Source organism: Lepidochelys olivacea (assembly GCF_965140295.1).
Source record: "Lepidochelys olivacea isolate rLepOli2 genome assembly, chromosome: 5".
Taxonomy (NCBI): domain Eukaryota; kingdom Metazoa; phylum Chordata; order Testudines; family Cheloniidae; genus Lepidochelys; species Lepidochelys olivacea.
In genome coordinates, this window is record NC_140415.1 from 26725680 (window position 1) to 26740459 (window position 14780).

The 14780-nt window shown below is 41.1% G+C and overlaps 1 protein-coding gene across 2 annotated transcripts in view; it reads right to left on the minus strand.

The window, feature by feature from the left end:
• CPLANE1 (ciliogenesis and planar polarity effector complex subunit 1) overlaps positions 1-14780 on the minus strand; it is a 180072-nt gene that overhangs the window by 53133 nt on the left and 112159 nt on the right. For both annotated transcript variants that reach the window (XM_084628687.1, XM_084628686.1), the window contains exons 31-34: positions 12682-12750; positions 11976-12159; positions 11008-11304; positions 10041-10817 (exon numbers count right to left, since the gene is read on the minus strand). In XM_084628687.1, coding sequence (XP_084484813.1) covers positions 10041-10817; positions 11008-11304; positions 11976-12159; positions 12682-12750 — 1327 coding nt within the window. The remainder of the gene's footprint in view (positions 1-10040; positions 10818-11007; positions 11305-11975; positions 12160-12681; positions 12751-14780) is intronic.

The window sequence follows — 14780 nt, forward strand, 5'->3', positions numbered from 1 at the left end:
TGCCTTGTATAATGGTACTAACACTTCCCTGTGTCCACTGGAAATACCTCAGCTGATGCATCCTAGGATTGCATTAGACTTTTTCATGGCTCCATCACATAGACAGCTCATAGTCATCCTGAGATCAACCAATACACCCACATCTTTCTGCTCCTGTCGCTTCCAATTGAGAAGTCCAAAACTTATAGAAAAAATTTTTGTTGTTAGTCCCTACATGCATGACCTTGCACTTTGAACTGTTAAATTTCATCCCATTTCTATTACTCCAGTTTACAAGATCATCCAGATCTTCTTGTAGGATATTCCAGTCCTCTTCTGTATTGGCAATACCTCCCAAGTTTGTGTTATCTGCAAATTTTATTAGCTCTCTCACTTTTTGTGCCAAGGTCAGTAATAAGATTGGTCCCAAGACTCTTCCTGAGGAACTCCACTAGTAACCTCCCTCCAGCCTGACAGTTCACCTTTCAGTATGCTGTTTTCTCCCCTTTAACAAGTTCCTTATTGACTTTCAATCATCATATTAATCCCTATCTTCTCCAATATAACTAATAATGTCCCATGTGGAACTGTATCAAATGCCTTACTGAAATCCAGATAGATGAAATCTACTGCATTTCCTTTGTCTACAAAATCATTTATCTTCTCAAAAGAAGGAAATCAGGTTGGTCTGGCATGATCTACCTTTTGTAAAATCTTATTGCATTTTATTCCAATTACCGTTCACCTCTACGTCCTTAATTACTTTTTCTTTCAAAATTTGTTCCAAGACCTTGCATAAACTTGAGAACAAACTAACAAGCCTGTAGTTTCCTGGATACCTTTTTTAATCTTTCTTAAAAATAGGAACTATATTAGCAATTCTCCAATCATAGAGTATGATCCCTGAGTTTACAGATTCATTAAAAATCCTAGCTATTGGACTTGCAATTTCATGTGCCAGTTCCTTAAATATTCTTGGATGGAGATTCTCCTGGTCCCCTGATTTAGTCCCATTAAGCTGTTTGAGTTTGATTTTTGCCTCAGATGTGGTAATTTCTACTTCCATATCCTCATTGCCACTAGCCACCCTGCCACTGCCCCTAAGCTTTTCATTAGCCTTACTAAAAAATGAGGCAAAGTATTTAATTTAGGTGTTAGGCCATGCCTAGATAATCTTTAATCTCCACTCCCCATCCTCCATCCTTATCAATCCCACTTCTTCTTTCCTTGTTTTCTTATTTATATGGCTATAAAACCTATTAATTGTTTTTAATTCCCTTTGCGAAGTCCAACTCTGTTTGGCTTTTGGCAGTTTGCACTTTATTCCTACACTTTCTGATTTTCAAGAGGTAGTCTTCCTTGCTGATCCTTCTATTCCTTGTAGGCTTTCTGCTTTCACTTAATCCTCACACCTTCTTGTCAACTGTCTAAATGGGCCATCTTGATTATCACTACAAAAGTTTTTCTCTCCTGCTCATAATACCTCATCTTAACTAATTAGCCTCTTACAGTTTGTATGGCAACTTCCACCTTCTATGTATGTATAAAAAAGAATAATACTCTTGTTACTATATGTTCCATTCTGTGCATCCGATGAAGTGGGCTGTAGCCCACAAAAGCTTATGCTCTAATAAATTTGTTAGTCTCTAAGGTGCCACAAGTACTCCTTTTTACTTAATCACCTGTTTGAGATGCTTGCTGATCCAGGTTGGTCTGCAACCCTTCCCTACAAATTCACCACCCCCTCCCTTGGTGGGGATGCAGGGTTCAGATAGCTTATGCAACTCTGACTTAAAGTAATTCCAAGTTTCCTCCACATTCAGATCCTTGAGTTCTTCAGTCCAGTCCACTTCCCTAATTAATTCCCTTAATTCAGTGGTTCTTAACCTATTTACCATTGTGGGCCACACAAAGCTCTCTGTGTGTTATGTGGGCTGCATCCACACAATATATATATAATACCTGGATGGCCCTGAGGATGTCACATGTGCTGATTGGGCTGCAAGTGGCCTGTGGGCCACAGGTTGAAAATCACTGCCTTAATTTTTTGAAATTAGCTCTTTTGAAATCAAGGAAAGCAACTATTTGATGAAGAAATCAGTCAGCTATCAGATCCAGGAAAATCTGGGCCTTACTATTATTATTAGCATGTGTCCTCCAATCTCTATCTGGGAAGTTAAAGTCTCCCATAAACACAGAATTCCCAGTAGAATTTATTTAATTAAAAACATTAAAGAGGTCTCTATCCAAATCCAAATCAGATCCTGGTGTTCTGTAGCTCACCCCAACCACTATAGGGGAACCTCTAGTAGCTTTCTTCCTCAAAGTGATTTTGGCCCAGACTCTTTCTTATCCATTCTATCACTTCTAATTTCTTTATAGTCTACCTCATCATTAATATACAATGCTGCTCTGCTACCTTTGCCTTTATTTCTGTCTTTCCTGAACAGCACATACCCCTCAATACCTGCACTCCAGTCATGACTACTATTCCACTATGTTTCTGTTATCCCTATAATATCTGGTTTCACTTTCTGCATTAGTACTTCTAGTTCCTCCATTCTGTTACCCAGGCTCCTTGCACTAGTGTGCAAACATCTTAATAGTTCCTGCTCAGCTTCATCCGCATTCCTTGCCCAACGGGGTACAGGCATTCTACTGCCAGTATCACCTATCTGACTGGTATCAGCACAATCCTTCCTCTTAATGTCCATTCTGCTACCCATTGCTGTTCCCATCTCTACTGCTGTATCCTTTCTTGATTTTCTTCCCTCTCAATGTTATAATCTCGATGCCTGATTTTAAGAACATCTCCCAACCATCTTTCGAGTTCTTAGTTTAAAGCTCTTTTAATGAACTGTGCCAATCTCCATCCCAGAGGTCTATTTCCCTCCCTACTGAGGTGGAGTCCATCCCATGAGAACTATCCTCTGTCCATGAACGCCTCCCAGTGGTCAAACATCCCAAAGCCTTCCTTATAGCACGACTGACTGAGCCATCTTTGATCATCATAATCTTTTCTCACCTTTGTTCTCCTCCTCTAGGGACAGGCAGAATCCCACTGAAGATTACCTGAGCCTCCATTTCCTTAAGCATCTTTCCCAGGCTGGCATAGTCTCCCGATATGTTCCACTGAGAATCTAGCTGTGTCATTTGTTCCCACATGAAGGGCAATCAATGGATTGTTTCCTGCTCCCATTAGGATCCTCTTCAGCTTCAGGTTCACATTCCATTTCTGAGCATCTGACAGACAGCAAACCCTTCTGTTCTGCACTGGTGACAGCCCTGTCTGTTGTTCTTAGTAGGGAGTCCGCAATCACATACACCTGCCTTTTCCTGGTGATGGTGTTTCATGTTCTTTTTGGCTGCAAGTTCTCTTGTCTTTTATTCTCCCTTGCAATCTTCTGCAAGTCATCCTGCATCTTCCTGGGGTTGTGAACTCTGGCTATCTCCATTGACTCTTCCCCTCTTCTTACAGGACTAACCGCTCTTCTCTTTTTCCTTGCCCTCCCTCCTTCAGTTACAGCCTGATGTGCCCCTTCCTCATTTTCCAACCCAGCAAACCTGTTCCTGGGCTCTATTTCTCCTTCATTAGCCAGTCTTCTTCTCTGACTGGTTCTTGTAGTTGCATGCCTCCACTGATCATTTCCCTCACCTAGCAGTCTCCCGTATCAGTTCTTCAGTCCAGCTTGCATCCATAAGTCTTGAATTTTCCCTTCAGCCTCCTCTTGCCTTTGATCCATCATCTGCTTCAACCCCCTTTGAAACTCAACTATAGCTTCCACCTGCAGCTCCAAGCCTCGGATCTTCTCTTCCATCAGTTCTATCAGGCACCACTTCATACAAATGAAGCTCTTTTTCAGGAACCCACTCTAGGATCATGTATATCCCACAGCTTCCATATCTGATCATCTTCATGGTCTCTTCCATTGCTTGGATCACTATCACTGGTGCCTCTGTAGCTGTCATTTCCTTCCCGCCTAACCTCCTGTCAAGGAAAAAGAAACAAAACAAAAAAAAGAAAATAACCCAAAACACAAACCAAAAGAAATCCAGAACACCAAACTCCTTTCTCCAACTCCTCCTAAAACTCCCGTTTACAGCTCTGTTTGCCAGATACCAAAATGTGTCAGACGCTATTAGAGAATCCATACTGAACTACACTTTTCTTCCAGTGCCTACGTTAACTGAGAGTTTTCCAAGTCCAGATGAAGGCATCCTGCTTCAAGAGATCTTGTCTTTTCTGCATGTGCAATGTGGGTTCCTGGGCAATCTAGCAAAGCTGGAGGAGGACTTGAATAAATTCATGGATGTTAGGTCCATCATTTATAGAAAAGAAGAAAAGGGAAAGTTCAATTCTTTTTTTTTAACCCAGTTATACTTTTGGCTATCACAGCATCCTTTGGCAACGTGTTCCACTGATAGACTGTGCACTGTGTGAAGAAGTACTTCCTTATATTGTTTTAAAAATGCTGCCTATTAATTTCATTGGGTGACCCCTGGTTCTAGTCTGAAGGGGTGTGACAGGGTGGACTAGGTCTGGAGGCCTCGCAGCACTGCCTCACCCCACCCCAGAAAAGAGAAGAGGAGAAAGTCCTCCAGGCAACCTAGAGGAGCTGCATGGGAGCACACAATCAGAGGGGCTGCTGGAGCAACCAATCAGGGCTAGAAAGGCCATATATAAAGGGACCAGCAGAGGAAATGTAGTCAGTTACTATCTGGAACTTGAAGAGGAAGAATGAGATGCCTGACTGGCTGGAAGAGCAGTAGGATTATGGACAGGTCAATGCAGGGAGGCTGAGCCCTGGACCTAGCCAGATCAGGCGAGAGTACCGTGATGGGCCCTGCTGGTCTAACTGAAGGCTGAGCCAAGGTGAGTGCTGGCAAAAGGACACCAACTGAGGGTACCAAGATGGGCCCGTTGGGCTGTTAAAGAAGATAGTCTCTCCAGGAAGGAAGCCTTGGTGCTATGGCCCCATCACAAGGCCATGAGAGAGAAGTAGAAACTGTATACCCCGGAAGGGGAGACAGTGTGTGTGACTCAGCCAGAGGTCTGAGTCACTGAAGACCCACTGAAAGAACTATCGGGGGAGAAGGGGCCTCACAAGAGGTGGGTCCTACTCTGTTGTAAAAATTGAAAAAAAGCAGATTCACACTCGACCAGAAAGGGAGCACCCATGAGAGGTGGGTGCTACCCCATTCAAAAATGAATGATTGCAGGCACTATCAGCCAGAGAGGGGGGTGCTTGTGAGAGGTAGGTGCCAATGTCATTACAAGGGGTAAACAACACTTCCTTATTCACTTCCTCCACACCATTCATGATTTTATAGAACTCTATCATAGAATCATAGAATATCAGGGTTGGAAGGGACCTCTGGAGGTCACCTAGTCCATCCACCTGTTCAAAGCAGGACCAATCCCCAACTAAATCATCCCAGCCAGGGCTGTGTCAAGCCTGACCTTAAAAACTTCTAAGGAAGGAGATTCCACCACCTCCCTAGGTAACGCATTCCGGTGCTTCACCACCCGCCTAGTGAAAAAGTTTTTCCTAATATCCAACCTAAACCTCCCCCACTGCAACATGAGACCAATACTCCTCGTTCTGTCATCTGCTACCACTGAAAACAGTCTAGATCCATCCTCTTTGGAACCCCCTTTCAGGTAGTTGAAAGCAGCTATCAAATCCCCACCCATTCTTCTCTTCCACAGACTAAACAATCCCAGTTCCCTAAGCCTCTCCTCATAAGTCATGTGCTCCAGCCCCCTAATAATTTTTGTTGCCCTCCGCTGGATGTTTTCCAATTTTTCCATATCCTTCTTGTAGTGTGGTGCCCAAAACCGGACACAGTACTCCAAATGAGGCCTCGCCAATGTTGAATAGAGGGGAACGATTACGTCCCTCTATCTGCTGGCAATGCCCCTACTTATACATCCCAAAATAGCATTGGCCTTCTTGGCAACAAGGGCAAACTGCTGACTCATATCCAGCTTCTCGTCCACTGTAACCCCTAGGTCCTTTTCTGCAGAACTGCTGCCTAGCCATTTGGTCCCTCGTCTATAGCAATGCATGGGATTCTTCCGTCCTAAGTGCAGGACTCCACACTTGTCCTTGTTGAACCTCAACAGATTTCTTTTGGACCAATCCTCTAATTTGTCTAGGGCCCTCTGTATCCTATCCCTACCCTCCAGCGTATCTACCTCTCCTCCCAGTTTAGTGTCATCTGCAAACTTACTGAGGGTGTAATCCACACCATCCTCCAGATCATTAATGAAGATACTGAACAAAACCGGCCCGAGGACTGACCCTTGGAGCACTCCATTTGATACCAGCTGCCAACTAGACATGGAGCCATTGATCACTACCCGTTGAGCCCAACAATCTAGCCAGCTTTCTATCCACCTTATAGTCCATTCATCCAGTCCATACTTCTTTAACTTGCTGGCAAGAATACTGTAGGAGACCTTATCAAAAGCTTTGCTGAAGTCAAGGACTAACACGTCCACTGCTTTCCCCTCATCCACAGAGCCAGTTATCTTGTCACAGAAGGCAATTAGATTAGTCAGGCATGACTTGCACTTGGTGAATCCATGCTGATTGTTCCTGATCACTTTCCTCTCGTCTAAGTGCTTCAGAACTGATTGCTTGAGAACCTGCTCCATGATTTTTCCAGGGACTGAGGTGAGGCTGACTAGCCTATAGTTCCCTGGATCCTCCTCCTTCCCTTTTTTAAAGATGGGCATTACATTAGCCTTTTTCCAGTCGTCCAGGACCTCCCCTGATCACCATGAGTTTTCAAAGATAATGGCCAATAGCTCTGCAATCACATCCGCCAACTCCTTTAGCACTCTCTGATGCAGCGCATCCGGCCCCATGGACTTGTGCTCGTCCAGCTTTTCTAAATAGTCCCGAACCACTTCTTTCTCCACAGAGGGCTGGTCACCTCCTCCCCATGCTGTGCTGCCCAGTGCAGTAGTCTGGGAGCTGACCTTGTTTGTGAAGACAGAGGCAAAAAAAGCATTGAGTACATTAGCTTTTACCACATCCTCTGTCACTAGGTTGCCTCCATCATATCCCCTCTTAACTGTTTTTTTTCTTAGATGAACAATCCCAGTCTTCTTAATCTCTCATCCTACGCAAACTGATCCATATCCCAACACATTAGTTTGCCTTTCTGTGTACTTTTTCCAATTATAATACATCTTTTCTGAGATGGGGCCACCGGAACTACATGTAGTATTCAAGATGTGGGTGTACCATGGATTTATATAGAAGCAATATTTTCTGTCTTATTGTCTATCCCTTTCCTAATGGTTCCTAACAATGCTAGCATTTTGGCTGCCGCTGCAGACTAACCAGATTTTTAGAGAACTATTCACGGTGACTCCAAAATCTCCTTCTTGGGTTCCAAATTATCTGTTACCACTCATCATTTTATATATATATAGTTGGGATTATGTTTTCCAATGTGCATTACTTTGCAGTTACCAACACTGAATTTCATCTGACATTTTGTTGCCCAGTCACACAGTCTTGTGAGATCCCTTTGTAACTTGTTGCAGTCAGCTTTGGACCTAACTGTCTTGAGTAATTTTGTATTGTCCGCAAACTCTACCACCCTGTGAGGCTTGCATTCATAGTGTGTATACAAGGATCTGGAGTGAAAATTGGGTCAGCTTTCTGCATGTTGTTTGTACATACCTGCCAACAAAGGCACATTCAGATATAACCTGAGAATAACAAATCATTTTGCATTGTATTGGGTTCATGATTCTGTATCCTCAGAAGACATTTCTGCAGGTGCATTTTAATAAACCTATCCAGGAAATTAAGCCGGTCATGGCACCAGCAATCCAAACAAGGCACCAGCAAACCACTGGAGATAGAGACCTATAGATGATCATTGCCAGGAAATTACTGATGCAATGAATTTTTGGCTCTTGGCAAATCTTTACCATAATAAAACGGTAACCAAAGCCATGCTTGTTTTGACCCCTGGGTGAGCAAGTCTCTGCATTAAGTTCGAAAAATATTATTGATTTTGAACTGGTGGATATGAATTCTTTCCTGCATTTGTCCATGTATAAATAGATCTGTTTCTCTGGATAGGGCACCGACTGGCTTTTTTATAAGGATATGTCAACAACAAGAGTAACTGTGCAGTAAACTAGGGTGTAAATCTGCAGTGCTCTAGCCTGCTTTGGACTAACAGGCTATGTGGACCCTGCTACCACACACTAACATTCCATAGTGTGCTGTAATCAATACTTCCTCATAGGTCGTGTTTTCTAGATCTTGAATAATTTTTGTTGCACTCTGGATTTTCTCCAATTTGTTCACATCTTTCCCAAAGTGTGGTGCCCAGAACTGGACACAGTACTCTAACTGAGGCTTTATCAGTGCTGAGTAGAGTGATTACTTCTCGTGTCTTGCTTACAACACTCTGGTAACACATTCTGGAATTAGATTTTTTTTTGCAAAACTATTACATTGTTGACTCATATTTAGTTTTGTGATCCACTATAACCCTGAGATCCTTTTCTGCAATACTCCTTCCTAGGCAGACATTTCCCCATTTTTGTATTTGTGCAATTGAGTATTCCTTCCTAAGTACTTTGCATTTGTCCTTATTGAATTTTGTCCTATTTATTTCTGACAATTTCTCTAGTTTGTCAAGATCATTTTCAATTCTAATACTGTTCTCCAAGCACTTCCTCTCCCAGCTTGGTACCATTCATGGGGAGTGGAATCCTCATGTGACTCTGATCTGGTCACAGACTGCCTGAAGTGCTCCTTATGCTTTAATATAGAGCCAGTCTGTGGAGCAAGAGTGGAGTGGAGAGAGACTCTTTCATAATCCTGAGCCCTTTTCTTTGACAGGGCAAGGATTTATTGCTGACATGTAGAAGGCACAAATCACATTCTGTTGGTGCTTGAAATCTGAGCCCCTTTCCTTAGAGTCAGGGTCCTTGGGCTGTATGCCAGATAGACCCAATTCCCATTAACTGTAGCCTGAGGAAGTGCTTCACAGAATAGACAGGTTCTCTACATGCCTGGAGTGACACATCATAGGGCAAGGGGCAGAGCACAGTGTTACAGAGCACTGTGAGAGCCTCTGCATAGGAGAATGGCTCTAGCAAACGCTCCCTTATATGGAGGTGTTATGAACTGCTGCCTTGCAAATATGATGCTTGCTTTTGCATTTTTGGGACCAAGTCTCTGGGGTTTGCATAACTCACTCCTGAGCATCATGACAACCTCCAAATTTACAATGAGAGGAAGCAGAGGTCTTTAGAAGCCCTACTTTTTTTCCCCTATGGAGCTGAGGACCCCCTTCAGTATCCAGAGAGTAGTCAGAAAATCTTCCCCCTCCAACCTGAGTCTGTTGTGTGTCTTACCCCAAGCTGACTGGATAGGATCCTTCTCATCCTTATACTTTCTCCCTGAAATGTTCAGATGCTCCTGAGCTTTTCTGTAATGGAGTTAAGGCTCTTTGGGGAAGAAGGGATTCAACATGCCGGTCCAACACTCTGTCCCTTCACTGTGAGAGTTGGCTGTAATTCACCCTCTGTAGAGCCTGTAAATACTGCCTCACACAGGCAACACTTTAGCTCAGTGTTTGCAGAACAGCTCCACCATCCCAGAGTGGGGGCAGAGAAATCCTGGAGAGGAGGCACTGCAGTGGCGGGTCCAAGTGGTTGAAACAAACATGCTATCAAATAACCTGATCCGGGGACGGGGGGGGGGGGGGGGTTTGCGGGGAGGAGGAGGAGGAGGAAAGATTATAAGTCTTTACCATATGAAAATGAATAAAAATTAAAGTTATAAAACAAAATGATGGGGAGAAACCAAACCACCAACTTGTTCCTCTGCTGGAGACAGAAAATCTGGTGGCCTGAGCTGAAGGCATGGCTTAGTGCTGGTGCCTCAAGCAACAATGCTGGACCTCCTCCAAATTACACAGGTGAGGGCATTATCCCATTAATGAGGACTGAAGCTATGCAACAGGAAATATGCTTATTTAATTGCAACATAGAAAAATATATTCCTAAAATCCATTACCTTGTTTTTTGGAGGTAAATTAGTGTGAAGAATCGGTATTCCTGTGTGCTGTAATGTGTCTCTGCAGTTGGTCTCCTCAGTTATAGGTCTAACGGGTATTAAAGAACCAGGGACTGGTGGTCTTATAATTGGTGGAAATCTAGGTGCTGGGTCAAGCTGCAGGTGCAGTAAAGGAATTCCAGCTGAATGCTGGTAAGTTCCATAGAAGGAAGCATGCTGAGCACTCCGTGGCTTCTCTGCACTCACATTTGTAGGAAGGTGCTGCAGAGGTGCAAAATTTTGCTCTCCTTCATATTGATCCAGATTAAGTAGTTTAGGAGGCCTCTTGCTTTCAGCTTCTGCCCACCTCTTCTTTTCCTCATATACTTGCCTCATCATTTCAGGATCGTATTTATTCAAATTCAAGTGTGTCATTGAAATAGTCTTGTCTCCTAGCATACATGACAGCGGAGGGTTCTGTAAAGAATTAGATGGATCCCAAACTACCCTTGGTTGGGGGAGTGACCCGATGAAAGCTTGTGAAACTTTTAATGGATATAAATTGAGTGGTTTCAAATGATCAGATTCAAGTTTAAGCAAAGGAAAGCCATTTTCATAATTTAAGGTTTTTGCAACTGGGATAAGTTTGGGTGTCTTCTGGATATCTAGGGAATGAGATAACAGATGAAGTGCTGTGGCTGGAGCTGAAGGAAGCAAGTCCTGAGATGCTGGAATAAATTCTGTTCCATTGGACTGGCTCTCTGATAGGCTTAAAGAAATATTCACATCAGGATGATTCTAAATGAAAAAAGAACACACAATAGTACTTTAAACTATGTATAAGATCACAATAAATCGTTACTAAATGTAGTCTCTATTACTTGGTAATTCTGTCTAATGCAATTACTACAAGAAAGTTCTCTAATTTTTCAAATGGAATAACATCTGATATGCTTTTTCTTAAAAAGTAATGCTTGGTTTTACCTACATGTATACTTTCTTTGCTGCTTTGATCATTTAGGATATTTCTTTCCTGAGAAGGAGAGCTGCTCTTCTTATTAGACTTTCCAGCATTTTCTTCAGTGGGCAGCTGAGTCTCAGGAGAAATGTCTGCAGACTGTACAGGCAGGGATGTGTCAGCACCACTGCCTCTTACAGTGTGTGAAGCCTGGCTTCCTCCCAACTGAATAGCCTGAGACTGCTGCAGAAGATGCTGCATATTTGGCAAGCTGGCAAAGGATGATCCCACCATTTGCATTAAGTTCAGAAAGTTGACTTGCTGCAGCTAGAATGTAAACAAAAATAAAGCTAACATTATAAAAGTTGCTTAAATGGGTCTTGGCCAAAATCCTTAGTTAAAACTTTTTACAGACCTATAGATTATCCTAAAATTTATAGATAATCCTATTAAAATAGATAGCAACAGAAACAACATCCCAATGTCTCAATAACAAGTACACTAAATCGATATTTCTTTCGTGATACAATACGCTATGTGAAATAATAATGTTATCCTACAACAACGTATAGTCCTTTGCATTCTTTATTTCAAAGCAAAGAAATCTAAACCTGAATAATACCAGGATGGAATAGTTTCAAATGTACCAGCATTAACTCATTAACATTTTAACTATACAGTTACTGTTTGTTCATAATGTCCCCTAATTTATATGAATAAAGGACATTAAGAGAATGTTAACAGTTAGTCCTCCTAAAAATATAATTGTTCAAACTGTACTGCTCCTCAAATTCACAAACCTTCTGATTAAGAAGTCAAAAGGTCATGAATTATGCCTAAAATAATTGGTTTCTACCTTCAGTTACCTTTAACCCAGAAATTTGCATAAAAGCATCATAGAATAACCTTGAAAGCAATCATTTTTCATATTGCTTGTTTTTTTAAAATTGAACAGTTTAATCTGTGTTTCATTATTTTTAATAATGAGAGATTCTTACCTGAACTAATTTAAACATTTCATCTTGGAGCATCTGTCTGACAGCTTCTGAAACGTTCAATGGCTCTGATATCTGCTCTCCATCCTGGACCTCTTGCTTCTTTGAACACACCGGACGATTATAGGGAACACTTGATACACCAGTGAAAGAAGGTTGATCATCACATGCACAAATCTCTATGTTACTTGAAGTATTGGGAATAAAAATAGTAATTTTTAGACACTTTCCAAAAGATATGGATTCTGAACACTGAACCTGATGATGAGAATCAGAGTGAAGTAAATGTATCAAAACTTTACAACTGGTACGTTAAAATGAAAAATGATACCCATTAGCAAAAATAAGAGACACTTTGTTTTAGGTTTTCAGTGTGCATTCATCCCCTCTGGAAATTTGAATTTTTTTTTTTTTTAAAAACAAAATCAATTTTCTGGAGGAAAAAAGTAAAAAAGACACATTTTTTAAAATTAGAACCATTTTTTCCCCTCTCTAATGGGTAGTAGATTTCTGGCCAGACCTGCTTAGATTCTGTGATCTCACAGGATCGCAGCACAAAGTGGTGTGGCTGTAGGTCTTATACCACAATGTACAGTAAACGCAAACATTATACATTTACTGCAAAGAAACACTGAACAGAATATTAAGACTGCAGATTTAATAGGAATAATCCATAATTTACTACATAATGCATTACAGTTTCTCTTACGTAGGAGCATCTGCATTCATTTCTAAACAGAATGAATGAGGAATGGTGCTGGAAACAGCCTCAGCCATACTGTAAAGAAAGACAAAAATATAAGTTTATTATAAATGTTTCAACCTTTAATATGTTGCATATTGTTTTTTTAGTTATATGGAACATTTTTGAAAGATTTTGTATGTAAAATACAAGCTTGTTTACCTAATATGCATGTAAATTTAATCCAAGACATACTGAATTGAGTACCTTCTATCACTGTATAACACTGCAGCTGAGTACACAATTGTTGATTGTTTATGCTTGGTCTCCATAGCAATCAGTAACTGACAAACAACATGGTTGAATAGATTTTGATTATTCACACAAAATACTAGGCAACAGAAAGGCTGAGGACTGATTTGACTTGGCAAAACAAAGGAAAATCCTTAAATGTGAAAATCCTTAAAATCCCACATTTAAGGGACACTGTGAACATGATTGAAATGTGCATTTCTAAAAGGAAAAGTTAATGTCACGCAGCAACTCCTGAGGATAGTTTTTATATGCCCTATTTTACAAAAAGGAAAAATTATACTGCCTTAAAATGGTAATGAAATACTAATGAAGACTTTATAAAGCTATGTAGATTTTAAAGACTACAACAAACTGTACACATATTGAGGACGTTTTATCTATATAATCTAGTATTATTACAATATAATTACATAGAATCATAGAACTGGAAGGGAACTCAAGAGGTCATCTAGTCCAGTCCCCTGCACTCAAGGCAGGACTAAGTATTATCTTGACCAGTGGTTCTTAACCTTTACTGCAGCTGGCACCCCTTTGGTTCTCAAAATATGTTCTTATAAAAAATTGTTGAAGTAGGTCAGTTCTTTAAACCGAGATATATTTTTGTTTGTATATTATGGTAATCATTAAAAAAGTCTATAATGTTAATAAATACATAGGTTTGATGAAACAAAGAAGTTGTACTTACGTCCCTGTGCTTAATTTGTGTTTCCGATGATTTACCTTCTAAAAAAACCTGGCATGTCTCGCACCCCCAGGGAAGAACCACTGATCTAGACCATCCCTGACAGATGTTTGTCCAAACTGCTCTTAAAAATCTCCAATGATGGAGATTCCACAACCTCCCTAGGAAATTTATTCCAGTGCTTAGCCACTCTGACAGTTAGGAAGTTCTTCCTACTGTCCAACCTAAACTGCCCTTGCTGCAATTTAAGCCCATAACTTCTTGTCCTATCCTCAGAAGTTAAGAACAGTAATTTCTCTCTCTCCTCCTTGAAACAATCTTTTATGTACTTGAAAACTTAAGTCCCCTCTCAGTCTTCTCTTCTCAAAACTAAACAAACCCAATTTTTTCAATCTTCCCTCATAGGTCATGTTTTCTACACCTTTAATCATTTTTGTTGCTCTACTCTGGACTGTCTCCAATTTGTCCACATCTTTCCTGAAATGTGGCAACCAGAACTGAACACAATACTCCAGCTGAGGCTAATCAGTGCGGAGTAGAGTGGAAGAATTACTTCTCATGTCTTGCTTACAATACTCCTGCCAATAGATCCCAGAATGATGTTTGCCTTCTTTTGCAAGAGTGTGACTCTGTTGACACATAATTAGCTTGTGATCCACTATGACCCCCAGATCCCTTTCTGCAGTACTCCTTTCTAGGCAGTCCATTCCCACTTTATATGTGTGCAATTGATTATTCTTTCCTAAGTGGAGAACTTTGCATTTGTCTTTAAATTTCATCCTATTTACTTCAGACCATTTCTTCAGTTTGTCCAGATCATTTTTATTTTTAATCCTATCCTCCAAAGCACTTGCAACCCCTCCCAGCTTGGTATCATCCACAAACTTTATAAGTATACTCTCTATGCCATTATCTAAATCATTGATGTAAGAGAGTGGTATGATTGCTCAGAGCTCCAGTATGAAACTGGAGAAAAGCCTGTTGAGAGTCTTTGGGTTATGTTTATAAGGGAGAGCAACAAGGGTGATGTCAAGGTGGACGTGTGCTATAGACCACCGGACCAGGAGGATGAGGTAAACGAGGATTTCTTCAGACAATTAACTGAAGTTTCCAGAGCACAGGCCCTGGT